Source organism: Erythrolamprus reginae, chromosome 4 (genome assembly GCF_031021105.1).
Source record: "Erythrolamprus reginae isolate rEryReg1 chromosome 4, rEryReg1.hap1, whole genome shotgun sequence".
In the NCBI taxonomy this organism is placed as follows: domain Eukaryota; kingdom Metazoa; phylum Chordata; class Lepidosauria; order Squamata; family Dipsadidae; genus Erythrolamprus; species Erythrolamprus reginae.
In genome coordinates, this window is record NC_091953.1 from 68203340 (window position 1) to 68229175 (window position 25836).

Below are 25836 nucleotides of genomic sequence, written 5' to 3' on the forward strand. Positions count from 1 at the left end.
ACCAGACTTGAAATTCTTAGTTGACAACTTACAACTCCGTCGTCTCCGTTCCGACTTAATTATAGTTCATAAAATCATATACCAAAATGTCCTACCTGTTAACAACTACTTCACCTTCAACCGCAACAACACGCGAGCACGAAATCGATTTAAACTAAATGCCAACCGCTCCAAACTTGACTGCAAAAAATACGCCTGGAATGCACTACCTGATTCTGTGGTTTCTACACCTAACCCCAAAACCTGTAAGGAGCGTGCATAAGCACACCACTGTGCCTACCGTCCCTGTCCTATTGTCTACTTTTTATCATTACTTATCAAATGTTTAATATGTACAAATTATCACCCTATAATTGTTTGACAAATAAATAAATAAATAAATTAACCCAGACAAGACCGAGTGGCTGTAGGCTTTTCCTCCTAAGGACTCCTCAATCTGTCCGTCCATTGTTCTGGAGGGGGGGGGGGGATATTGTCCCCCTCAGATAGGGTCCGCAACTTGGGTGTCTTCCTGGATCCACAGCTGAGTTTTGACCATCACCTTTCGGCTGTGGCCAGGGGGACCTTTGCCCAGGACTGCCTGGTTCACCAGTTGCGGCCCTACTTGGACCAGGAGGCTCTCCGTACAGTCACTCAGGCCATCATCACCTCCCGTCTTGATTATTGTAATGCGCTCTACATGGGGCTGCCCTTGAAAAGTGTTCGGAGACTTCAAATAGTCCAGAATGCAGCCGCGAGAGCTATCATGGGTATATCTCGTACATCTTTGCTCTGTGAGCTGCACTGGCTTCCAATTAGTCTCCGGGCACAATTCAAGGTGTTGGTTATTACCTATAATGCCCTATATGGCTCAGGGCAAAACTATCTACGGGACCGTCTCTTGCCGCATACCTCCCAGAGACCAATAAGAGCTCACAGAGTTGGCCTCCTCCAGGTCCTGTCGACTAAACAATGCAGGTTGGCGGGACAACAGGGGAGGGCATTCTCTGTGGCTGCCCCGGCTCTATGAAACCAACTTCCGCCCGTACTGCTCCCACCCTGCTGGCCTTTTGTAAGGCCACGAAGACCTGGCTTTGCTGGCAGGCCTGCGGGCCGTAAATTTACATGCTTGATGGCCAACTCTATGAATGGGGTGCATGTGTATGACTGTGACTGCCTTTTTAAAATAACTTTTTATGGGGTTTTAGTTTTAGATAATGTTTTAGTTTTAGATAATGTTCGACTTCTTTTTTTTATCCCTTTGTATCTATTTATATTGTATTTTTTATTATTGTTGTAAGCCGCCCTTAGTCCTTTGGGATTGGGCGGCATAGAAGCTGAATGAATGAATGAATGATTCTAAAATAATAAAAATTATGCATCCCCCAAAGTAGATAAATATATCTGCTTATGTCAGAGAACATGTGTGTGTGTGTGTGTGTGTGTGTGTGTGTGTGTAATTTATTATTAACCATGTCTATATTGTGAAAGCATAGATGTGTATTTATTGTGATTATTTCTACATTCTAATTGCAACAAAACCTCCTATTTAAAAAAGTTACTGTAATATTTTACCTGATTAACTTGTAATCTTGGACCAAGGTTGGTATAAATCTCCTTCAGCAGATCTATTGCTCGACTGGCAATATCATCATTCCCTTGAATTACAACCTAAACATCAATATAAAGCATATGTTAAGCTAGAATTGTATAACAATTTTGTACGTTTAATTCTATTTAAAATGATCTAAAATAGCATCTGCCATACTTAATATGATAAACCACTTCTGTTTTTGAACTTCTAGAAAATGGCAGACCATATGCAGAATGGTTAGAGTAGCATGATATACAGACCACTGTGGATTTTTCCAGAATATGCTATTATATATAATAATGTAGACTACATCCAGTGTTCACATAAGAAGCTACAAAGAAACCTTTAGAAAACCAACTCATTATTAAAAAGCTGGTATCAAGTAAATACTGTAAACATGTTTAAATCTAGGTTTTCTAGATTTGTTAATGTAATACTGTTTTTATATTTACATTTTGGTTATATTGCAATTTCCCAGGTAAACACGGGTATGAATTTACTATTACTTTAAATAACTGTGGAAGAATAGTTAAGACCAATGGGCACATCTCAATTTTTCCTATTATAAAGATTTAGTTAATTAATCTTTTCTCTACAATTTGGAAATAATAAAATCTTGCTTTAATTGAGTACTCTGAAGAAGGGGTTAGCCATTATTCTCAACTGTCTTTGAAGAATTTATATCATTGTGACAAATTATTTCATCTGAGTGATATCACATATAAAATAATTTGTCACTAATATTTACATCAACTGCACAATTAAATGACATAAATTATGTAAATTACTTAAGAAAATTATATACAAATTCCATTAAGTCAGTCAACGTTTTACTACATACAAATCTAATAAATTATTATTATTATTATTATTATTATTATTACATAGTTGATAATGAGGGGTCCTTGGTGCTCTCTGAGCTTGCTTTTCTCTTGCAGATGTTTCATTACCCCAACTAGGAAACATCATCAATGATAGCATCCCAAATTTCAACCCTGAGCTACAAATATTCTCCTTTATTGATATAATTTATATATTTGTTGGCTTATATTAAATGCCCATTCCCATAGGTTGGAGCTAGCATTCAGCTGGGGTTGTCCTTCGTCCAATCACATTGAGGACTGAGTCTGTCAATCAAATATTAATAACCTATATATACCCATCTCCTGGGCTCCAACCCAGTTTCAGATGAAAATGACAGACAGACTCGATGTGGAAAGTAAGGAACAAAACTTTATTTCAAAAACGTGTAAACCGAAAAACTGGAAAACCACCAAAACAATTCAGATGCAGAGGACAAAAGGTGGTCGGCAAGGGAAACGCTTGAGAAAAGTAAAGAGGGACTGAATGCTAGCTCCAACCTACAAGAATGGGTGTTCAAGGTAAGCCAACGCTCTTTCTCCCTAGGAGATTGGAGCTAGCATTCAGTCCCAAAGCTAGGAAGAGGTCCCCAGGGTGGGTAACCCATCATGAGAGAAAAAACCCCGAAGGGATAATTTCCACCGCTTGTTGGAGGACCCGACGTCCAAAGGAAGCCTCTGCCAATGTGACGGAATGGGACATTATGCCTCCTCCTGTTGGCCACACCGGATTGGTCTCCAGCCTTCTGCCTAAGACACAGGTCTTTCTCCAAACAGGCACAAAACCCCATTTGCCCTGGGCTTTTGGGCGCATTGGACACTTTGCCACCAGCCAATCAGAGGAGCAAAACTCTCCCTCTAGTTTCCAAGTCTTCCTCTTCCCCATTTGCTCTCTATGTGCTTTCTATGTGTCCTCTAGTTTGCACAGAGGGTTTCCAACTCTTCCTCTTCCATGTTTCCTCTCTATGTGCTTTCTATGTGTCCTTTAGTTTGCACAGAGGGTTTCCAAGCCTTCCTCTTCCACGTTTCTTCTCTATGTGCTTTCTATTTGTCCTCTAGTTTGCATGGAGGGTTTCCAACCCTTCCTCTTTCCCATTTGCTCTCTATGTGTCCACTAGTTTGCACGGGGGTTTCTAAGCCTTTTCCTTCCCCGTTTGCTCTCTATATGCTTTGTATGTATTCTAGTTTGCACGGAGGGTTTCTAAGCCTTCCTCTTCCCCATTTGCTCTCTATGTGTCCACTAGTTTGCATCTTAGTTTTCATTTAATCTCAGGAATGAATCTCCCACTTTCCTCTCTCGTTCTTCATGGAATGAGGGAGAAAGGGGTGGGATTTTTCAGGGTGGAGGGAAACAGAAATGAAGGAATGAGGGACAAGGGAGAAGGATTGCATTCTTTCACCACCCCCACCAATACTACCTTCCATTTACTGTCTGGGGATTAAGCAATTCTTTCCAAGAACTGCTAAATCTTTCTTAAAAGATCTGAATTGTTTAAGAATGGGAGGATACATCTGTAAAGTTAATTGTCCTAGAGCTGAAGAATATAAGTCTGACCTTTGATCAGTCTTGCCGTTTGTGGGCAAAGGAGCAGAAATAAGAGACTATTAAAAGAAAAGGAGATAGAGGAGGAGGAGTGGAGGAAAAAGCAGGATCATACACACAAACAGAGCTGGAGGTGCAAACTAGAGGACACATAGAGAGCAAACCGGGAAGAGGAAGACTTAGAAACCCTCCGTGCAAACTAGAGGACACATAGAAAGCACAGAGAGAAAATGTGGAAGAGGAAGGCTTGGAAACCCTCCGTGCAAACTAGAGGACACATAGAAACCACCTAGAGAGGAAATGGGGAAGAGGAAGGCTTGGAAACTTGGAAACTAGAGGGAGAGATCTTTTTCCTCTGACTGGTTAGTGGCAAAGTGTCCCATGGGCCCAAAGTTCCTGGGTAAATAGGGTTTTGTGCCTGTTCGGAGAAAGGCCTGTGACTAAGCAGCTGTGACTGGAAGGGCTGTGACGGAAGGGCTGGGCCGAACAGCTAGGGCCTTTTCAGCGAAGGAGAAAAGGCAGCGCCCAATAGTCAGAGGCGAAAGTCTGGAGACCAAAGAGGCGCGGCCAACAGGAGGAGGCGAAAAGTCCTAGACCCGCCAATGTGAATATATTTATCTTATAATAGCGTATGATTTGGGTAGGAAATGCCCAGGTAGCTGCTCTGCAAACCTCCTCTAATGAAGCCTGCATGTTCCAGGTTGATGAAGTCGCAGCTCTCCAACTAAAATGCGCCGTTATGTTAGGAGGCACAGGGTGACCATTGAGGAAGTAGGCCTTGGCAATAGCTGCCCTAATCCAGAGGCCCACTGTGGCCGAAGAAACCTTATGACCATTAGAGCGAGGGAGAAAGCCCACTAGAAGAGCCTCAAATTTACAAAAAGGTGAGGGTCTCGCAATATAAATCTTCAGGGCGCCTAACATCTAAGGTATGCCAAACATCATCTTTAGGGTGGGCGCAAAAGGTAGGGAGGACCAATTCTTGGGCCCAATGAAAATGGGAGTTTACTTTAGGTAAAAAGGATGGGTCTAACCTGAGCACTACTCTATCTGCATGGAAAATACAAAAATCCTTGCGGATGGATAAGGCAAATAACTATGGAATGCAGTGCATGGAAGTAACCCCTAATAAAAAGGCCACTTTGTAAGATAGAAAATTAAGTTGGGTCTCCCAAAGGGGCTCATAAAGGAGCCCTATCAGTGAGTCCAAAACTAACAGCAGTTCCCAGGTAGAGAACCTGTGAACTATGGGATGACTTATATTAGCTGCACCCATGAGAAATAGATGGATGGTGGGATACTGTGAGAGAGACTGGGAATTCTCACACAACAGAACAGTTGAAAGGGCTGCCACATGTCATCTAAGGGTGCTATATGATAGGCCCAAAGCCAAACCTCACTTAAGAAACCTAAGAATCTTAGGGATGGGAACATAAAGAGGTGAAAACATCTCTGAACTACACCATTTGCAAAATGTTTTCCAGGTAGTCTGGTAGAGTCTCATGGTGGAAGGTCTCCTGGCTGCCTAAATAATGATGTCTCCATCATAGTCCTGTTCGAGTAAGATGCAGTAAACAACCGCCAAGTGGTCAGTTGAAGCCACTGGATGTCTGGATGAACGACCACTCCCTACATGAGGAGATATCATCAGAGAGGCAGTCTGAAGGGAGGTCAGAGAGAAAGAACCTGGAGGTCACCGAACCAGGCCCGATGGGGTCAATAGGGTGCTATGAAAATTACCTCAGCCTGTTCTTTAATTACCCTCTGTAGAACTCTGGACAAAATGGATAGGGGGAGGGAAGGCATATAACAGTGCATGAGGTCATGGGGTCTGAAGGGCGTTAATTACCTCCACTCCTGGTGACCGGAAATGGGAATAAAACCTGCAAAAGTAGGGTATTCTGTGGGGTAGCAAACAAATCAATTAATGGTTGACCAAATAAACGAACAACAGATTGAAAAACCACAGGATGTAGTTGCCATTCAGAGTGGTCAATGGCCATCCTACTTAACCCAATTGGCCATGGTGTTAGACTCCTCTGATATATGCTTGGCCAAAAGTGTCAACAGGTGGTGTTCTGCCAAAAACCAATTCTGAGAGCCTCGTGGAGCACAGGCCTAGAATGAGTACCTCCCTTCCTATTAATGTGCGTCTTAGCAGCAACATTATTTGTAAGAAAAAGAACATGGGAACCAAGGAGAGAACTTCTAAAATGTTTTAGGGCAAGAAAAATGGCTCTGAGTTCCAGAAGATTAATAGGTAAGGCGGATTCCCTGGAAGACCAACGCCCCTGTGCCACCTGCCCTTCCATATGTGCCCCCCAGCCTGAAAGGCTGGCATCTGTAATGACCACCAGGACTGTTAAATACAGAAGAGAGGAACCCTGGGCCACGGCTGTGGATCGCCACCAATGGAGGGAAGACAGAACCTTGGGAGTGACCTTAACTTTGCCCAGGGATGCAGATCTTCCTGCCTTTTGGAAGGCTAAGAGGAAGCATTGCAGTTCCCTAGAGTGCAAGCGAGTCCAGGGGATGATGTCTATACAGGAGATCATTTTCCCTAGAGTGTAGAAAGCAGGGAAATGGAAACTGTAGGGTTGAGGGCTTCACCATTTCCCTAATACTCTCCTGCCATTCTAGAGAGGAACACCTTGCACTCTAGGGAATCTATCACAGTGCCCAAATGCTTGATGGAAGTGGAAGGGATCAAGGAACTCTTAGCTAGATTAATGGAAAATCCATGTTTGTGGATGGAGTCCATCATGAGCTTAAGGTCTCTGAAGGCTCTGCTCTTTGACGACGGCTGAACTAAAATGCCGTCCAAATAAGACTGTAGTCTGACAGAGTGATATCGTAAATGAGCCTCTAAGGCTGCAAAGACCTTTGTAAAGGACTGGGGCGCCGACGAGAGGCGAAAAGGTAATGTACGGTACTGGAAATGTCTACTGGCATGACAGAAACAAAGGAACTGCCAGTCTAAGTCCCTAATAGGGATGTGTAGGTATGCCTCTGTGAGGTCTAGTGAGGCTAAAAAATCTCCCCGGTGGATGCCCCATAAAATAGAATGCAGAGACTTAATCTTGAACCTATGATATTTAATGAATAAATTGAGTCGCTTTAGGATGCCAATATAGGATGCCAACCGCCAGAAGACTTGGAGACTAGAAAAAGAACCGAATAAAGACCTAGGCCTCTCTGATCCCAAGGAAACTTCTCAATTGCCCTTATAAGTGCTGAACAGCCTCCTCCATATCAAGGCCCTTTTTGAAGGATCCCTGGAAACTGAACAAACCATAAAAAAGGGAGGAAGTAATGAAAAAAACTCCAACTGTAACCCAAAGTGAATAGCTGATCTAACCCAAAGGTCCTGAGTGATATTATCCCACTTGTCAGCAAAGGCTGCTAACCTGCCACCTATGGGGGCAATTAGGGGAACTTCACTTGAATCGCCTAGTGGGCTTTGAATTACCCCCTTTGAAGGGGCGCTTAAAAAACTCCCCTGGCAGACCTTTCTGCATTAGAAGAGTACGACCCATACTGACCTGGGTCATGAGAAAAGCTTGACCCCAGGTCAGTCTGCCAAAAGGGCCGCCTAGGGTAGGGGGCCTAGCAGTATGCTCTTTTTTTGGATAATGAGGGGAGAACCTTCCTGAGAACCTTGGACTCTTATCAGAATTCCACATCTAATCCTCATGGAGTACTGATTCTGAAACTGGGTTGGAGCCAAGAAGATTGGTATATATAGGTTATTAATATTTGATTGACAGACTCAGTCCTCAATGTGATTGGACAAAGGATAACCCCAGCTGAATGCTAACTCCAACTTCCTAGGGAGCACAGCTGTACACAATTTTATTATGTTGGTAGTAGTTGAAGAACATTTTCATTGAAAAACAACATTGGATAATTCAGCAAATTTAAAAAAACATTTTTTTATATGCTGTTTGGGGCCTTTTAGATCTATGACTTTTTAAAGTCTTAAAATAGTATACAAAAGATCTATACTATCACAAAAACATTTAAACTTTATATCTGAACATATGAGATGTACAAAATAATGAAAGCACATTTTAACTAGACAATGATGCTTCATTCTAATATATAATTGTTGATTTGTCTACCTTACAAAAAATAGTGTTTTCCAATTAGGCATTTTTTCAATACCGTCAATACTATTTACAGAAAGTAAATAACAGTCTCAATTTGAATAGAGTATATTTTTTACACTTACTCTCCAAAGGTAATCTAGTCCTATTAACTCCAAGTCATCCATCATATAAGCACGTCTCTTTGCTACTAGCTTCCCTTCCCGACAGTTCACAGCTTTGAAAAAACGTTCAAAACATTTCATTCCATTTTCTGTTAAGAGTGAAGGGTCCAATTGAAGAATATTGTTTTCAAAAAAGTCTTTATTAATGTCAGGGTCTAAGTCTGGTTCATCTCCCATTAATTTAGAATACCATTTAAAACAGGCTTCACGATCACATAAGTAGACTGCATTTTCAGCTAAACATTTCCATATTTGTTTCGCCTGAGGAGCACAGAGCCATAATTGACCATCCTTTAGTAAAAATCTTGAAGAAAACAAAGGAACAAATTAGAAATATGTATTAATCCCATGAATACTTTAAAAATAAAGTTTACCATATATACCTAAATTCCAAAAATTTGAAATTTCCAAGACAGAGAAAAGATAATTTAGCATTATCCTAAATGTACATATCACATTACTTACTTACAATACTACTCTTAAAGTATATTCATAAAAGGAAGTTACCGTATTTAATATTCTTTGACCACTAGAAAAGATTAAGGGGACAAATACAAGAAAATCTGGACAGGTACATAAACTGTATTTCTATTATCTTCACTTAAGGTACAGTAGTACCTCATGATACAAACCCCTTGTCATACGAACTTTTCAAGATACGAACCCAGGGTTCGGAATTTTTTTGCCCCTTCTTACAAACGTTTTTCACCTTACGAACCTGCCGTTCAGAACCCATGGAGATTCAGAGGGGAGAAAGCTGCAGGACAGGGTGGGAAAAACGGGAGGAACCTATGGAGATCCAGAGGGGAGAAAGCTGCAGGACAGGGTGGGAAAAAACGGGAGGAACCCATGGAGATCCAGAGGGGATAAAGGTGCAGGACAGGGTGGGAAAAAACGGGAGGAACCCATGGAGATCCAGAGGGGAGAAAGCTGCAGGACAGGGTGGGAAAAAACGGGAGGAACCCATGGAGATCCAGAGGGGATAAAGGTGCAGGACAGGGTGCGAAAAACGGGAGGAACCCATGGAGATCCAGAGGGGAGAAAGCTGCAGGACAGGGTGGGGAAAAACGGGAGAGACTCATGGAGATCAAGAGAGGCTCTTTTCGCCTTGCTTCATTGGGACTTCCACCTCTTGCCACCTCTCGCTGTCCCTCCCCCCACTCCGTTCGCCTCAGCTTCGTCTTCCGGCAGCTTTTTTTTTTTTAAAGCCTTAATGTTTTGGATTTTCCTAATCGGCTTGCACGCATTATTGGCTTTTCCATTGATTCCTATGGGAAACATTGTTTCATCTTACAAACTTTTCACCTTACGAACCTCGTCCTGGAACCAATTAAGTTCGTAAGACGAGGTATTACTGTATTTCCTTTTAAAAGCTGACAAGCTAAGCTTCTCTCTTATATTTACTATCTCTTATCCTTAAAATTAGCTATTCAAATGTGTTTTGATGAATTAAGAGATATCAAGATCCATTTATTCAAAAAGGAACCCACTCCCTTGTCCATCCTTCTGGAGCAGCTTGACTATGAAATAATTGTTCTAACTGCAGGAACTCTAGTGAAAGCAATGTACTTGGAATAGGTCCATCTGAAATAGGTTACAGGTAGGTATATCAATATTTTATTAAATGAATGGGAATTAGGCTGACAGTATCAAAATTAAGATGCAAGTACTGTAGTTTAATTTCTTGCTAAGGATCTTTCTGCAATGTCAACAAACCAGAGTAAGTTTATATTGCAGTAAGAATATACAGTTTTTCACCTAAGTAAACAAAAATATTTTCTCTGCTTTAAGGAACATTTATTTTTAATCCCCCCCCCCCCCCAAAAAAAAAACTCTGCTTAAACCAACCGTAAAAAGTTCAGCCGCTCCTGGACTTCTTGAACATGACTGTATCTACTTCCTGGTCTTACAGTTTGTGGATCATATTCTCCATGCTCTGTAATTTTTAAGAGGCAGATGTTATGATTTTTGAATATGTTTAATCATCAGTAAGTCCCAATGTATCTAAGAAAATCCATTTAGAATTGCTAACATTTTAGTATTATTGAACCATTTATGTTTTAAATATGCAACAACCGAGACAGTTGTACCAATGTCTTTTATGATTCTTCTTTACCTTATGAAAAATTATTTGCCAAAACGTATTAACAGATAATTTAAAAATATTTCATAAATGCTATAGAAATAAACTGATTTTTTAAAACTTTTGCAAAACAGATCAATACACTTTCTGTTTAAACATGAATTTTACATGTTCCTCTATAGAGTTGATCCCACATTTCTCAGATTAAAATGCTACCCCTCAGTAGCTATGTTTAAAAGATAATTTTAATGAGCTAAACAACTTAATTAACTGACCTTTAGCATACTGTCGCATGCTTTCCATATATGTTGAAAGATTTTCTGCAACTAAAGTTACTAGAGCATGATTGTGCTGAAGTTGATTGATTAAGTCATGACGGTAAAATACATGGGGGCTTCGCTGAGTTTGACTGCAATTAAAAACATAAAACTTATAGGTGAATATTTAATATGGATATTTTCATTTAATAGTATTAACAGAAAGTAAATGACAGTCCAAGTGGTATTACATTTTTAAACTAAAATCTCATTCAAAACTTAACATTCATACAAGAAGTCAATTTAAAATTCAATATATAACAGAATAAACATCAACATATAGCTTTATATAGCACATATAGCTTTATATAGCACTCTCTTCATAAAATCTGTCATGGAACTATTTTCATAACTTAATGAATTGTTCAACAGCAAGTTACTCTCTACTGCAAAATACAATCATTTTTGAAAAACTTCTGAAGCTGTCATGGTCCCATAGATCCCTATTGGGATGCTGCTATTTTGGTGGGGAGGGGGCTTGGGTGCATTCTTTAGTTTACAGCCTTTTTTCTGATGCCTATTTATCCTGTACAGTGGTACCTCTACTTACAAACTTAATCCGTTCTGTGACCAGGATCTTAAGTTTGTAAGAAGCAGCAATTTTTTCCATAGGAATCAATGTAAAACCAAAAAATGTGTGCGATTGGGGAAACCACACGGAGGGTGGGGACCCTGTTTCCTCTTAGGAGATTCCTAGAGAGGCCCAAGGATGCTTCTTCCTACCTTTTCCAGCCCTGTTCCCTCCCAGGAGATTCCTAGAGAGGCCTCCCAGAGGCTTCTCCCTACCTTTTCCTGTTACAGTTTCAGAGGCTCCGGTTTGTAAGTGGGAAATAGTTCTTGAGAAGAGGCAAAAAAATCTTGAACACCCGGTTCTTATCTAGAAAAGTTCATAAGTAGAGGTTCCACTGTACTTTGATTTACCTTCATAAGAATGTAAGCAGGGAGGGCCATCTGCTTTGTCTCACTCTGAAATCTCCAGCAACAGAGGCCTCAGAATACCTTCTTATCACCTTCTCAGACAGCAATTCTTAAAACAACTTCCCCTTAAAACAACTTCTGGATTGGCTTATTCAACATCGACAGAGGGGAAGGGTTTCTAACTGCCTTAATCTAACAAAATTGAGGGGGGAATCCTCAGATCCTGCTTCCTTTGTCTTGCTATCTCTTCCCTTCTATAAAAGGCTCCTTTTGAAATGCTAATTATTTCAAGAGTTGTACTTTCTTGAATGGAAGAGAGGCAGATCCTTACAAAACCAGTTTATCATCTAGCAAAAATTATTAACAAATTTAGAATCCAATATGAAAATGAATGCTGTTTTCTGGCTGAAGAAAGATGCAAATCTAATTTAGCTGATAGCTCCTTAGAACCCTAGAATCACATTACAAAAATTGTGAGAATATGAACAGGGTGACTTCAATCCATTTTTAGCTGTTTGGGATAATTTTATGGGTCAAACATTTATTTATTTATTAGATTTCTATGCCACCCTTCTCAGAGAGATCATTGTAAATGCAAACAGTATGTGTGAGAAATCTAATTATTTTAAAAGGACATATACAAAATTAATAAAAATCTAAACCCCTTTATGCAGTCATCCACATTCATCCAATTCAATCATTCATATTGGCTAGGGACAATCTTGTGGCTCGCGGTTCCCATGCCCGCTGGCAGAGGTAAGTCTTCAGAACTTTACAAAAGACCAGGAGGGAGGGGGCGGTATGTATCTCCGAAGGGATTTCATTCCAGAGGGCTGGGGCCGCCACAGAGAAGGCTCTTCCCCTAGGCCCTGCCAGATGACATTGTTTGGCCGACGGGACCCGGAGAAGGCCAATTCTGTGGAACTAACCGGCCACTGGGATGCATGAGGCAGAAGACAGTCCCGGAGGTAGTCTGGTCCTAAGCCATGTAGGGCTTTATAGGTCATAACCAGCACTTTGAATTGTGCCCGGAGGCCAAATGGTAACCAATGCAGCTCATGGAGTGTTGTTGAAATGTGGGTAGATGTTGGGAGCCCCATAATGGCTGGTGCCACTGCACTTTGCACAATCTGCAGTCTCCAAACACTCTTCAAAGGAAGCCCCATGTAGAGAGCATTGCAGTAATCAAATCTCGAGGTGATAAGGGTGTGAGTGACTGTGAGAAGTGACTCCCTGTCCAAATAGGGCTGCAACTGGTGCACAAGACATACACGTGCATACGCCCCCCCCCCTCACCACAACCAAGAGATGGTCTTCTAAGCTCAGCTGTGGATCAAGGAGAATGCTCAAATTGCGGGCCCTCTCCGAGGGGGGTAAGGACTCCCCCCCAAGGGTGATGGAGAGACAGATGGAATTGTCCCTGGGAGGCGAAACCTACAGCCACTCCATCTTGTTGGGGTTGAGTCTAAGCCTATTAATGCCTATCCAGACCTTGACAGCCTCCAGACACATTACCTCCACTGCTTCACTGAGTAGACACGTGGTGGAGATGAATAGCTGAGTATCGTCAGCATACTGATGGTAGCTCACCCCATGCCCTTGGATGATCTCACCCAGTGTTTTCATGTAGATAGTAAACAGCAGGGACGAGAGGACCAACCCTGAGGAACACCACAAAGGAGGGATCTAGGAGTCGACCTCTGGCTACCTGCCAACACTGACTGCGACCGACCAGAGGTAGGAGGCAAACCACCACAGAATGGTGCCTCAGATCCCCAATCCCTCCAGCCAGCGCAAAAGCATACCATGGTTCATGGTATTGAAAGCCACTGAGAAGTCAAGAAGCACCAGGATAGAAGATTAACCCCTATCCCGGGCCTGCCAGAGATCATCTGTCAGTGCAACCAAAGCAGTTTCAGTGCTGTAGCCAGGCCTGAATCCTGATTGCTGAGGACCCAGATAATTGGTTGTATACAAGGACCATTTAGGGAAGGTTGGAGACAGGATGATAGTTGTTCAAAACAGCTGGGTCCAAGGAAAGTTTGACCATTCCTCTATTCTGGTGAGTACAGATGAGTACAACATCTTGACCATTCCTCTCTTCTGATGAGTACAGATGGTTCTTTCTTAATGGACACTCATTCAATGACTGTTTAAACAAGTGCTAGTTAAGTACAAGGATGTAAGTCCTCGTAACTACAACGTCACAGAAACTAGAAATACCAAAATTTCTATTACTAAGTGGTGTTGTCATGCAACATTGCACTGTGGTGCTTAGCAATGAAAATTCCTTTTCCTTGTTAAGTGTAAAACTACCCTATATTCTCTTCGTTCTCTGAAGATGAAAGGACTGAATTGTGATTTGAATCCTTGAAACACTGCCAAACCATGAAATGAAGATAAAGTTACTTCTTAATTACTACTTTCTCAACTGCTTTTAAAATCATTTATCAAAATAATTGTCTGAATATTAATGACAATTCAGCTTCAATATTTCTATTAACCCCTACTACTTGTAATTTATATTCTAACAATTCACGTATTAATATCCAAAGGTTTAAATGACCAATACAGTTTTATTTCAAATTCCTTAGATCAGAATTCTCCAAAAGTGGTTAATATCAACTTCCGCAAGTCAATGGGATTCCATTATTATTCTGTTATCATTATTTATATTATATTATTTAAAATATTATTATTTTCATATAATAGATGTTTTTTGGGTGTGTGTGTGTGTGAGTGTGTCAATGAGCAATCTGAAACTTCATGAAGAGACCAATGAATTGAAGAGATTTGGGATTCCTGCATTTAGACTTTATTTTGCCCCTATCCATTTTCAAAGGTCACATTCTTGTCATACCATTTGAAGGAGGCTAAGAATTAGGTAATTTTGTGATATTTCTAAACTAATTGCTTACTGATTCATTTTATTTAAAATATTTACATGGCTACCCAAGCTCACAACATATAAACCATGACAATTTAAGTTTGCTAATCTCTTTGAAGAGATTATATGCATTCTACAGGAATACTTCCTATTACCACATAGCTAAACAAATACAAATACATCATCTATTCATGCATTGTACTAGATTTCATTACAATTTACTATATAATTACCTTAACTTCTCACCTTAGGTTTTGTGGCGCTTCTCCAAACAAACTACAAATTTCCCTAATTTGTTTCAAGGCTGGAATGACCCATTTGTCATTTGTGCGGAGTTCTTCTATAAAACGATCTATCCACTGTATTTTTTGTGTATCTCTATCCTTCAGGAAAAGAAAAGGAAGCATAAACATGAAGGAAAGAGGATAAAGCTAGGCCAAAAATGAACTAGAAAAAGTAAGATCTTCCTGTGCAAAAGCAGAGAAAACCTATTCCTAAATAATACTTGCCAATTATAAATATAACACCAAGTTGCTTTCTTATCCCGCTTGTACAAAGAAAGTTTTGTCAGAAACTGGGACACCTATTATTTCTGTCCTAAAGGAGCAAGACTGAAATTTTATAACAATGTACCATTTATTTATGTAATATACATGACTCTGGATGAATAGCTATTAAAACAAAATAAAACAATAAAATGAAACCAATAATTAATAAGGTAAATAACAGGTGCAAGCCATCCGTGCCTCTACAAATAAAACTGTATCCCTCTCAGAACTCAAAGTCAATTCTGTCTGCAAATCTGGACTGCTATGGAATACCATATTAATATTTATTGTTTCTTCATTGCTTATTTGACCCCTATGACACTCATTAAGTGTTGTACCACATGATTCTTGACAAATGTATCTTTTTCTTTTATGTATGCTGAGAGCATATGCACCAAGACAAATTCCTTGTGTGTCCAATCACACTTGGCCAATAAAATTCTATTCTATTCTATTCTATATGAGGGATATGTTTCCCATAAACCCATAATGAAAGAGCCATGGTGGCACAATGGTTAGAATGCAGTACTACAAGCTACTTCTGCTGATCACCAGCTGCTTGCAGTTTGACAGTTCAGGTCTCACCGGCTCAAGGTTGACTCATCCTTCCATAAAATGTGGAGCCAGATCGTTAGAGGCCATATCGCTGGCCACGCCCACTTCCTTCACTAGGGCTTATTTTTTGCATAGGTTTATATTAGGCACATACTTAAAAATCAGGCTAGGGTTTACTTTTGGAATAGATTTTTTTTTGTGGGAAACATGGTCACTAGTGTTTATGGGATGTTCCACTGCATTGTGAAGTAGAATTATTAATGGCTGATTGCTGGTCTAAACTCCTGGTAGGGCCCTTTGTTCTCAAGTTCCACATTCTCTGTTATATTGGGCATGAGCAATCTGCAAGCACTTTACAGCTATTGGTAATATGAAGTGGTAAAACCAGAGCTACCTTCTGCTGAAAATAGTGAAACAACCCTTCCTTCCTGGCTGAGCTAAAGAACTTGCTATTTGCTATTCTCCATACATGTGCAATGGGGAACAAGTAGATACACTTGTCAATGTTCTTGGTTACCCAGCTTGTGCACACAAAGCCAGAGTCCTATGAGAACACTCAGAAATATTGAGATCAAGTTGTCTTAGTGTTCCAGCTTTCTGTATGGAAACACACACAAAGTGCAAACATCCCTTGAATTAAATACTTACAATTTGAAAATTTGCACTTTGGAGGATTGTGGAAAAAATAACATAGTTTTTAGTGAAACATTAGCAAGTTCCTTTTAATGGCTAATTAACAATTCATCCTTACCTGAGAACAACTGTAATCTAAAATTTTAATGTGGGCACTGAGAGCCTGATCCATGATATCAACTGGAACGTCATCACTATGTGCTAAATTCCATAGAAGATTTAGTACTTTGTGTGCCATCACACCATCTTTATCGTCTTCTGCAAGACGTCGGATTAGCTCAAGTAGCTTCTCACGTTGCTTTTTACTTGCATTTGTCCAACTTGCCTAAAAACCAAAGGGAAATCAGTAGAAAATTAAAAATATAGTCCTATAGAAACATAGAAACATAGAAGTCTGACGGCAGAAAAAGACCTCATGGTCCATCTAGTCTGCCCTTATACTATTTTCTGTATTTTATCTTAGGATGGATATATGTTTATCCCAGGCATGTTTAAATTCAGTTACTGTGGATTTATCTACCACGTCTGCTGGAAGTTTGTTCCAAGGATCTATTACTCTTTCAGTAAAATAATATTTTCTCATGTTGCTTTTGATCTTTCCCCCAACTAACTTCAGATTGTGTCCCCTTGTTCTTGTGTTCACTTATTTAACCCTTTAATATATTTAAATGTTTCGATCATGTCCCCCCTTTTCCTTCTGTCCTCCAGACTATACAGATTGAGTTCATTAAGTCTTTCCTGATACGTTTTATGCTTAAGACCTTCCACCATTCTTGTAGCCCGTCTTTGGACACGTTCAATTTTGTCAATATCTTTTTGTAGGTGAGGTCTCCAGAACTGAACACAGTATTCCAAATGTGGTCTCACCAGCATTCTATATAGCGGGATCATAACCTCCCTCTTCCTGCTTGTTATACCTCTAGCTATGCAGCCAAGTATCCTACTTGCTTTCCCTACCGCCTGACTGCACTGTTCACCCATTTTGAGACTGTCAGAAATCACTACCCCTAAAGCCTAAATCCTATAATAATAGAAAACTTTACAAAATATTAAAATACAAATTAACGTAATTTAGAATTTACAAGTAACTATTTTAAAGAATATATATAAAAACATGTGTTCTTCAACCATACTGAGCAATAGTAAGAATTAAGCTATTTTAAAATAATTTTCAAAGATTACATCTGAGTGAAAGCCTCTTTTCCAGCTCTTCTAAATCAGTTGGCCAGCACAAACATGCACCTTGGAGCTGAGCTAGGGCAACAGCTCACGTGCCAGCAGATATGGCTCCGCATGCCACCTGCAGCACCCATGCCGTAGGTTCGCCATCACTGCCCTATACCATTTTAGACAATGGCTATCCAATCTCTTCTTTAAAACCTTTAACACCCACAACTTCTGGAGGTAAGTCATTTCATCAATTAATTGTTCTAACTTTCAGGAAATTTCTCCTTAGTTGTAGGTAGATTCTTTCCTTGACTAATTTTCATCCACTGCTTCTTGTTGTGGATTTAGGTGCTTTGGAGAATAGGTCAATCCCCATTTTTTTGTGGCAGCCCTTCAGATATTGCTATCATGTCACCCCTAGTAGTTCAACTAATCATACCCAACTCTATGTGGGTATGTGTTAGCCTCTGTGTTCTTTCTAGAGTCTCAACATCTTTTTATATCATGGCAATCAAAACTGGATGCAATATTCCAAGTGTGGTCTTACCAAAGTAAAGTTAGTAAAGTGGTACTAACAGGTTATATGATCCTGATCCTATCTCTGTTAATGCAGCCTAGCACTGCATTGGCTTTTTTGGCAACTGCATCACAGTAAGTAAATGTCCACTAGGACTCCAAGATCCCTCTCGCAGTTACTACTATTGAGCCAGTTACCACCTATTAACATCAACATAAATTGAACTTTGATTATATCCTACTTAAAGGAGTTAAATGAATAGCAAATTAATAGACTAATTACCTTAAAACAATCAAACAAATGGTCAAGCTGTTCAGGAGAGAAATCCCAGGCCAATTTTGCAAGAAGATCATGTACATTTTTCACAATGGCTTCATGTTTTCCTGCCTTGAAGAGCAATATTATTAATGTTGTTTTATGTTATTTGTAGAAAAAGGTACAGCATGTTGCAACATTATTATCACAAAATACCATTTTAAGGTAAACTGATTAAAAGGCAAGGATTGGTATTGTTCTGCCGGGCTCTATGGTATGAGTCTCCCGAAAATTCAAGGGTACAAATTTCAGACACACACACACTTGAAAGTTCAAAAACAATGTTCTTTATCACAAAAATTCAAAAGAAACAAAGCACCCTTTTTATATTGCAAAGAGCACTCGTCCCAAAACAACCTGGTAGTCTGTACAATCCCCTTAATCAGTCCTTAAGTATTTAGCTAGCAGCTGTGAAGGAACGTCATGGCCCCCCTTCTTCCACACGAAGTGATTGAGACCCCCACACTTTGCTCTGCTTTGATTTCAAAGTTGTGAAAAATCAACAAACAAAGTCTGGAAACAGCAAGGCACGGTCCTGAAGAAACAACGATCAGATAATCTTCCACAACGGCCAAACCAGCATGCTGCTATTTATATCAGCAGCTCTAATTAATGGAGCCCCACCCAAACACAGGTGGCCTCTCTTATCTCCTGTAATATTTCCTCAATTGGTCTCTTCTATGCATAATTCTGCGCCTGCGTGGGTCTAACACTTCCTCATCCGAATCGACCAAAGATAATGGAGATTGGCTTCCTGGGCTGTGTGCCAAGCCCCCCTCTTCCAAGTCACCCCCACCTTCTTTGTCTGAGGAAACTATACTACCTGACTCTGTCGACAATAAAACAGGCCTATGACATGTTGATGTTTCCCCTACATCCACCTCCACATTCCTTGGGGCAGGAGCTGGGCCAGAGCCAACCACAACAGGTATGGTAATTTATGATGTACCTGCTGCTTTACAAAAGTATCATCAAGAAGCTACATAATAAATGAAAGGGGCAATGACAATGCTTAATAATAGATGTAGATATATGTATCTCAACTTGAACAAAACAGCAACAAGCATGAAATGTGATGATAGAAATTAACATTGCTTCATTACCTAACATTAGGAAGATGCTTAAATTTTCCCTAGAAGGTACTTTGGAAGCTGTTCGGTACAAAATGTGAGAACTGCTTCAAGCTTCATGAGACGTTTGGTTAAGAATGATAAAGCTGAATGGGTAAAGATCATTAGAACAAATATAGGTAGTCCTTGACTTATAACCACAATTGAGCCTAACATTTATGTTGTCAAGTGAGACATTTATTAAACAAGTTCTGCCCCATTTTATGACTTTTCTTGCCACAGTTGTTTCCCCAAAATAAGGCAGGGTCTTCTTTTCTTTTAAGTTTCCAAATAAGGGCTTGGCCTTATTTTTGGGGAAGTCTTATTATTTTTAAGGTGCAGGAGGCAGCAAGCCCATCAGCCCCACCCTCTCCATCCTACCACCTGCTTGCCTACGGCCGCAATGACCCTGGTTGTCCACGCACCCTGGCTTCCACCTGCTGTGCTTGCTGCTAGCTGGCTGGCTGCCGAACAGCTGACTGTACTGCTCTGGCATCACTGGGGTTCTTCACCCTTTTGACAGCGCTGTTTTTGGCCGTATTGCTGGGCTGCTCCTGCCTGGTGCAGGGTAACTCATCCCAGATCTATAACCTCCAAAGTGCCCCCTTCTGCCGGTAAAACTGGGTTGCCCATGCTGGCTTTGCAAGTCAGCTAGTGCCCACCAGGGCAAGGGCCTGGAGAGTGCCAGGCTCAGCTCGTAACCTGGAGCCTGGAGCACTGAGTAGACCTTCAAGAAGGTGCTCAGCAGCCCAAAGACAGCAGCAGATGAAGCAGGTTTGCTCCACAAGTGGCAGGCCGGCATGGGGGGGGGGGCAGGCAGGGGCACTACTCTGGAGGTTGTAGATCTCAGCCGACTCATCCTGCACCGGGAAGGAGCAGCCCAGCAGGGTAGGCCAAGAGCAGCACTGCCAGGAGGGTGAAGAGTTCCTGCAAACCTCTGTGTATATGTCTATGTGTGTGAGAGACAGAGGGAGCACAATATGCCAAAGGCTCAGAATGGGGTGTTTTTGCAATGGCTTGAAAATGGGGTGGGGGGATTTTTGGATTTTCCTGCCTCTTACCCTGTTCCTAGTCTGTGCTGAGCTTCAGAACAGGGCGAGAGGCAGGAAAATCCCCCCCACCCTATTTTCAAGCCATTCAAGCACAACCCAACACAAACGCTGCTTCCAGCTACCTCTTTGTCCTGGTGAAACTTCTCTTTGAAAAGACAATCTGCAGGGGGAGGTGGAAGACATTTCCTGCACATCGGCAACAGCATCTCCTCACAGGGCTTCTTCCGATGTCTCAAATATATGAAATTCCATGGCTTGTTTTCCTGATCAATGGACGGAATCGCTTGCTGTGACTAACACCATTGGTTGAGGGCACGACGCATATGGACTTGGCCTCTGGCTTCTGGTGCAGCCACAACTGGCTGCAAAGGAGGATGCACTCGGACGCTGCACCAGGAAAGAGAAGGGAAGGGCTGCCTCATGTGCTGGCAACGTCCACCCCTTCTTAGGGCTTATTTTCAGGGGAGGGGGGCATAAATAAATTATCCTTGGCCTTATTTTCAGGACATGTCCTATTTTTAGGGAAACAAGGTAACTAAATCACCGCAGTTCATAATTTAGTAGCATGGTTGTTAAGTGAATCTGGCTTCCTCATTGATTGTCAAAAGGTGATCACATGACCGTGGAACACAGCAATGGTCATAAATATTCTACCAAGATGACACCGACAAAGGCTGCCTCGGTTTCTTCTTTTTCTACTATTCCCTGTAATTCTCAACGGATTTCCTGCTAAGAATTAAGGAACATTTCTTTAAGGAGCAGCTATCTGCAACTTCATCCCCACCTGTCTTTACAAATACGGAGGAAGCCATTTCCCGGCAATCATTGATCACCAAAAACAAATGAAGATGGCAGAGATGAAGAGGTAAAAGGGCGGGAATTTTAAATAGACTAAGGAACAAGGGAATTTTAAAAAAACCACTCCCTTCCATCTTTCTTACCAATTTACATTCATTTGCCAACAAGAGGGATGAAATACTACTTTTAAATAGATGCAATTCTGATTTTCACAACACATCTGCCTTATGCTTTACTGAAACCTGGCTAAACGAGGAAATTGATGATAATAGTATGCATATACCGGTCTTCCAGATTTTTTGTGCAGATCAAAATACAGAATTATTGGGGGGGGGGAGAATGGAGGAGGCTTATGTATATATATCAACAACAGCTGGTCTGAAGACATCATCATTATACAAAAATTCTGTGATGAAAACTTGGAGTCTTTAATTATTAATTGCAAACCCTTTATTCTTCTGGTGAGATTCATTCTTTCTTAATATCTGCGATTTACCGTATTTTTCGCTCCATAAGACGCAGTTTTTTTCCTCCCAAAGTAGGATGAAAAATCAGCGGCGTCTTATGGAGCGAAGATGCAGGCAGGGAGGGGGTGAGGCGCTGGAGCAGAGGGGGGGCGGCGATATACTCACCAAAAGTGTCCCGCCTCTGTCGCCGCCTCTCCTCTTCCCAACCCCGAAGAGAGCCGCGCCTTTCGGCCTCCAGAAGTGCTGGGCCGGGGGACGCCTCCACCGCGCAGGTTTAGGAGGCGGAGCGGCACCGGAGGAGCGTTGGCGGTGCCGAGCCTTTGGGAAGGCTACGGGAATCGCTTCAGGAGGCGGGGAGGTCTCGAAGACCCAAAAGCCAGCCAGTCGCTCGCAGCCGGTCGGAGCTGCCCGTCCGACACCTCCGTCCGACCCGTCCGATGCTGGCGCCTCCCTCCCTGCCGGCCCCTGCGCGCCCCAACCCCCCCCCCGAACTCCCGCGGAAGGCAGTCCCCGTTCCCCCCCCCCCCCGCTTGCCAGCTCTCGCTTTGGTGTTTCTCCGGTGGAAGCAAGGCGGTTGAGTTGCTCCAAGGTTCTGCTTCCAAGCAACCGTTTGCCGCCTCCCCGCAAGCCCCCTGCCCGAAGCTGCAAGCGCGAGATCCTGGGGCGAGGGGGAGGCGGCAGTCCTGCGCTTTGCACTGGGGAGGTGCAGCGGGGAACCGGGGAGGAAGCCACCCCTCTGTGCTGGGAGGGAAGAAGGAACAATGTTCACTATCTCCCAGGACCACCAAGCCCCCTTCCAACAGCACATGCGAGGCTCCTGGCCTGCCAACTCTCACCTTCTCATTTCTGCTTTCTCTCTTTCTCTCTTGCTCTTTCATTCTTTTTTCTTTCTCTTTCTTTCTTTCTTTCTCTTGCTTTCTCTCCTTCCTTCCCTCCTTCCATTTCCTTCATTCCCCCTCTCTATTTTTATTTCTCTTTCATTCTCTTTCTCTCTTTTTCTTTTTTCTTGCTCTTTTTCTTTCTCTCTTTTACCTTCCCTCCTTCCATTTCTTTCATTCCCCCTCTCTATTTTTATTTCTCTTTCATTCTCTTTCTTTCTCTCTTTTTCTTTCTTTCTTGCTCTTTTTCTTTCTCTCTTTTACCTTCCCTTCCTCTATTTCTTCTTTTCTTTCTTCTTCCCTCCCTCCCTTCAGTCCTTCCTCTCTTACTCTCCCCTTTCATAAGTTTCCTTGCTTCCTTCCTCTGTTCTGTCCCTTCCCCCTTTCTTTCTTTCTATTTTTTTTCTATTTTCCTCCTCTAAAATCTAGGTGCGTCTTATCAGCAGGTGCGTCTTATAGAGCGAAAAATACGGTACATCCCTCCATAAGCATCTGTAAAAAAGACACTAAGAATCCTAGCTGATCAGATTACAGAGGCTGAAGCCAAATACCCTGATTCACTGGTCATTATTTTGGGAGATTTAAACAAGGCAAACTTAAGAGATGAGCTACCAAAATACTTTTAACATGTAAATTGTCCCACCAGAGGCAATAATATCTTAGACCACTGCTACACAACACTAAAAGATGCTTATTGTTCCTTACCAAGAGCAGCTGTGGGCCACTTTGATCATTGCATGATTCACCTTGTACCGCTTACAAACAAAGATTTAAATCCACAAAACCAACAATTAATTCAGTGAGGACTTGGACTGAGGAAGCAAAGTTAAAGCTACAGGCTTGCTTTGACTGCACAGACTGGAATATTTTTAAAGACACCTCTGCAAGACCTAGATGAACTAATAGATACTATAACATCATATGTCAGTTTCTGTGAAAACCTATGTGTACCAACCAGGAACATGCAAATATACAGTAACAATAAACCTTGGTTCACAGCCAAACACAAGCAGTTACATCATTCCAAAAAGGAAGCCTACAGAAAAGGTGATAGAATGCTGTACAATCAGGCCAGCAATATATTAACGGGATATCAGAGCAGCAAAAAGGAACTACTCTGAAAAGCTAAGAATCAATTCTCAACAAATGAACCAGCAAACATGAGGAAAACTCTCAAAAACATCACCGATTACAGCAAACCACCTTCCCAAGCTGAAGGAGATCAGCAATTGGCAGATGACCTGAATGTGTTCTACTGCAGGTTTGAAAAGAAACCACAAACACTTATCTGAACAACGTCCATCCCAGACACATCAACAACAGCCAAATCTTCTACAACTGAACGCATCCCATTGGGTTTATGACCCCTGGTGATCACAGAAAAGGAAGTGAAAGATCTATTTCACAGAGAGAAGCCTGGAAAAGCATCAGGCCCAGACAAGATAACTCCTCCTTGCTTAAAAGTCTGTGCTGACCAATTGGCCCCCATCTTCATCCAAATCTTCAACAGATCACTAAAGTTGTGCTATGTTCCTTCCCGCTGCAAAGGTTCTACTATCATCCCAGTGCCAAAGAAGCCCTCCATCAAGGAACTGAATGACTACAGACCAGTTGCTCTAACATCTGTTGTTATGAAAACCTTTGAAAGGCTAGTGATGTTCCATTTGAAAACCATCACGGATCCACAGTTAGACCCCCCCCCTTGCAATTTGCATACTGAGCAAATAGATCGACAGATGATACTGTTAATATGGCTCTACACTACATCCTTCAACATCTTGAATCTACAATGACCTACGCTAGGGTCCTCTTTGTAGACTTCAGTTCAGCATTCAATACCATCATACCAGACATTCTCTTAACCAAACTAAATCAGCTAGCGGTACCTGAACACACTTGTAAGTGGATCACAAGCTTCCGAACAGACAGGAAGGAGCAGGTGAAGCTAGGAAAAATCACATCAGATATATGTACAATTAGCACAGGTGCTCCCCAAGGCTGTGTACTCTCACCACTTCTCTTTTCTCTATACACTAATGACTGCATCTCAAACGATCCATCTGTTAAACTACTGAAGTTTGCAGACGATACAACAGTGATCGGACTCATTCGAGACAATGATGAATCCACATACAGATGGGAAGTTGAACAACTATCCTTGTGATGTGACCAGAACAATCTAGAACTGAACACACTCAAAATGATAGAAATGGTGGTAGAGTTTAGGAGAAACCCTTCCACCTCTCACAATACTCGACAACACAGTATCAACAGTAGAGACCTTCAAATTTCTAGGTTTTATCATATTTCAAGACCTAAAATGGTCACCTAACATCAAAAACATCATCAAAAAAGCACAACAAAGAATGTTTATTTATTTATTTATTTATTTAATTTTATTTGTATGCCACCCCTCTCGGTAGACTCTTTCTGCGCCAACTCAAGAAGCTCAAGCTGCCTAAGGAACTGCTTATATAGTTCTACAGAGGAATCATTGAGTCTGTCATCTGCACCTCTATAATTGATTTGGTTCTGCAATCCAACAAGACCGACACAGACTTCAGAGGATAATCAGAACTGCAGAAAAAACAATTGCTGCCAACCTGCCTTCCACTGAGGACCTGTATATTGCACGAGTCAAAAAGAGGGTGGTGAAAATATTTACTGACCCCCTCACATCCTGGACACAAATTGTTTCAACTCCTACCTTCAAAACGTCGCTACAGAGCACTGCACACGAAGAGAACTAGACACAAGAACAGTTTTTTCCCGAACGCCATCACTCTACTAAACAAATAATTCCCTCAACACTGTCAAACTTTTTACTAAATCTGCACTTCTATTTCTACTAGTTTTTCTCATCATTCCTATCATCCTTTTCCTCCCACTTAGGACTGTATGACTGTAACTTTTTTATTTTATTTTATTTATTTATTCTGTCCAATACACAATAATACACAATGAAGGTAATAGAGAACACCTTTGAGGAAATAGAATTAGAGAAAGAATAGAAGAGAGAATATAGGATAAAATAATCGATGAGAGAATAGAAGAAAGATATAGGGATAGAAGAGAAGATATATGGGATATAGGAGAGACAATAGGACAGGGGTTGGAAGGCACTCTTGCGCACTTATGCACTCCCCTTACTGACCTCTTAGGAATCTGGAGAGGTCAATCGTGGACAATCTAATGGTAAAATGTCGGGGGTTAGGGGATGATACTAAGGAGTCCGGTAATGAATTCCACGCTTTAACAACTCTATTACTAAAATGGTATTTTTTACAGTCAAGTTTGAAGCAGTTAATATTGAGCTTGAATCTGTTGTGTGCTCTTGTGTTGTTGT

The 25836-nt window shown here is 41.4% G+C and overlaps 1 protein-coding gene across 1 annotated transcript in view; it reads right to left on the bottom strand.

Annotated features, from left to right (window-relative positions):
• The window catches only part of USP9X (ubiquitin specific peptidase 9 X-linked), a 270458-nt gene that overhangs the window by 127335 nt on the left and 117287 nt on the right, over nucleotides 1–25836 (bottom strand). The window contains exons 12-18 of the mRNA XM_070750538.1: nucleotides 18154–18258; nucleotides 16306–16512; nucleotides 14698–14834; nucleotides 10605–10738; nucleotides 10095–10182; nucleotides 8208–8550; nucleotides 1555–1650 (exon numbers count right to left, since the gene is read on the bottom strand). Of these exons, the coding sequence (XP_070606639.1) occupies nucleotides 1555–1650; nucleotides 8208–8550; nucleotides 10095–10182; nucleotides 10605–10738; nucleotides 14698–14834; nucleotides 16306–16512; nucleotides 18154–18258 (1110 nt within the window). The remainder of the gene's footprint in view (nucleotides 1–1554; nucleotides 1651–8207; nucleotides 8551–10094; nucleotides 10183–10604; nucleotides 10739–14697; nucleotides 14835–16305; nucleotides 16513–18153; nucleotides 18259–25836) is intronic.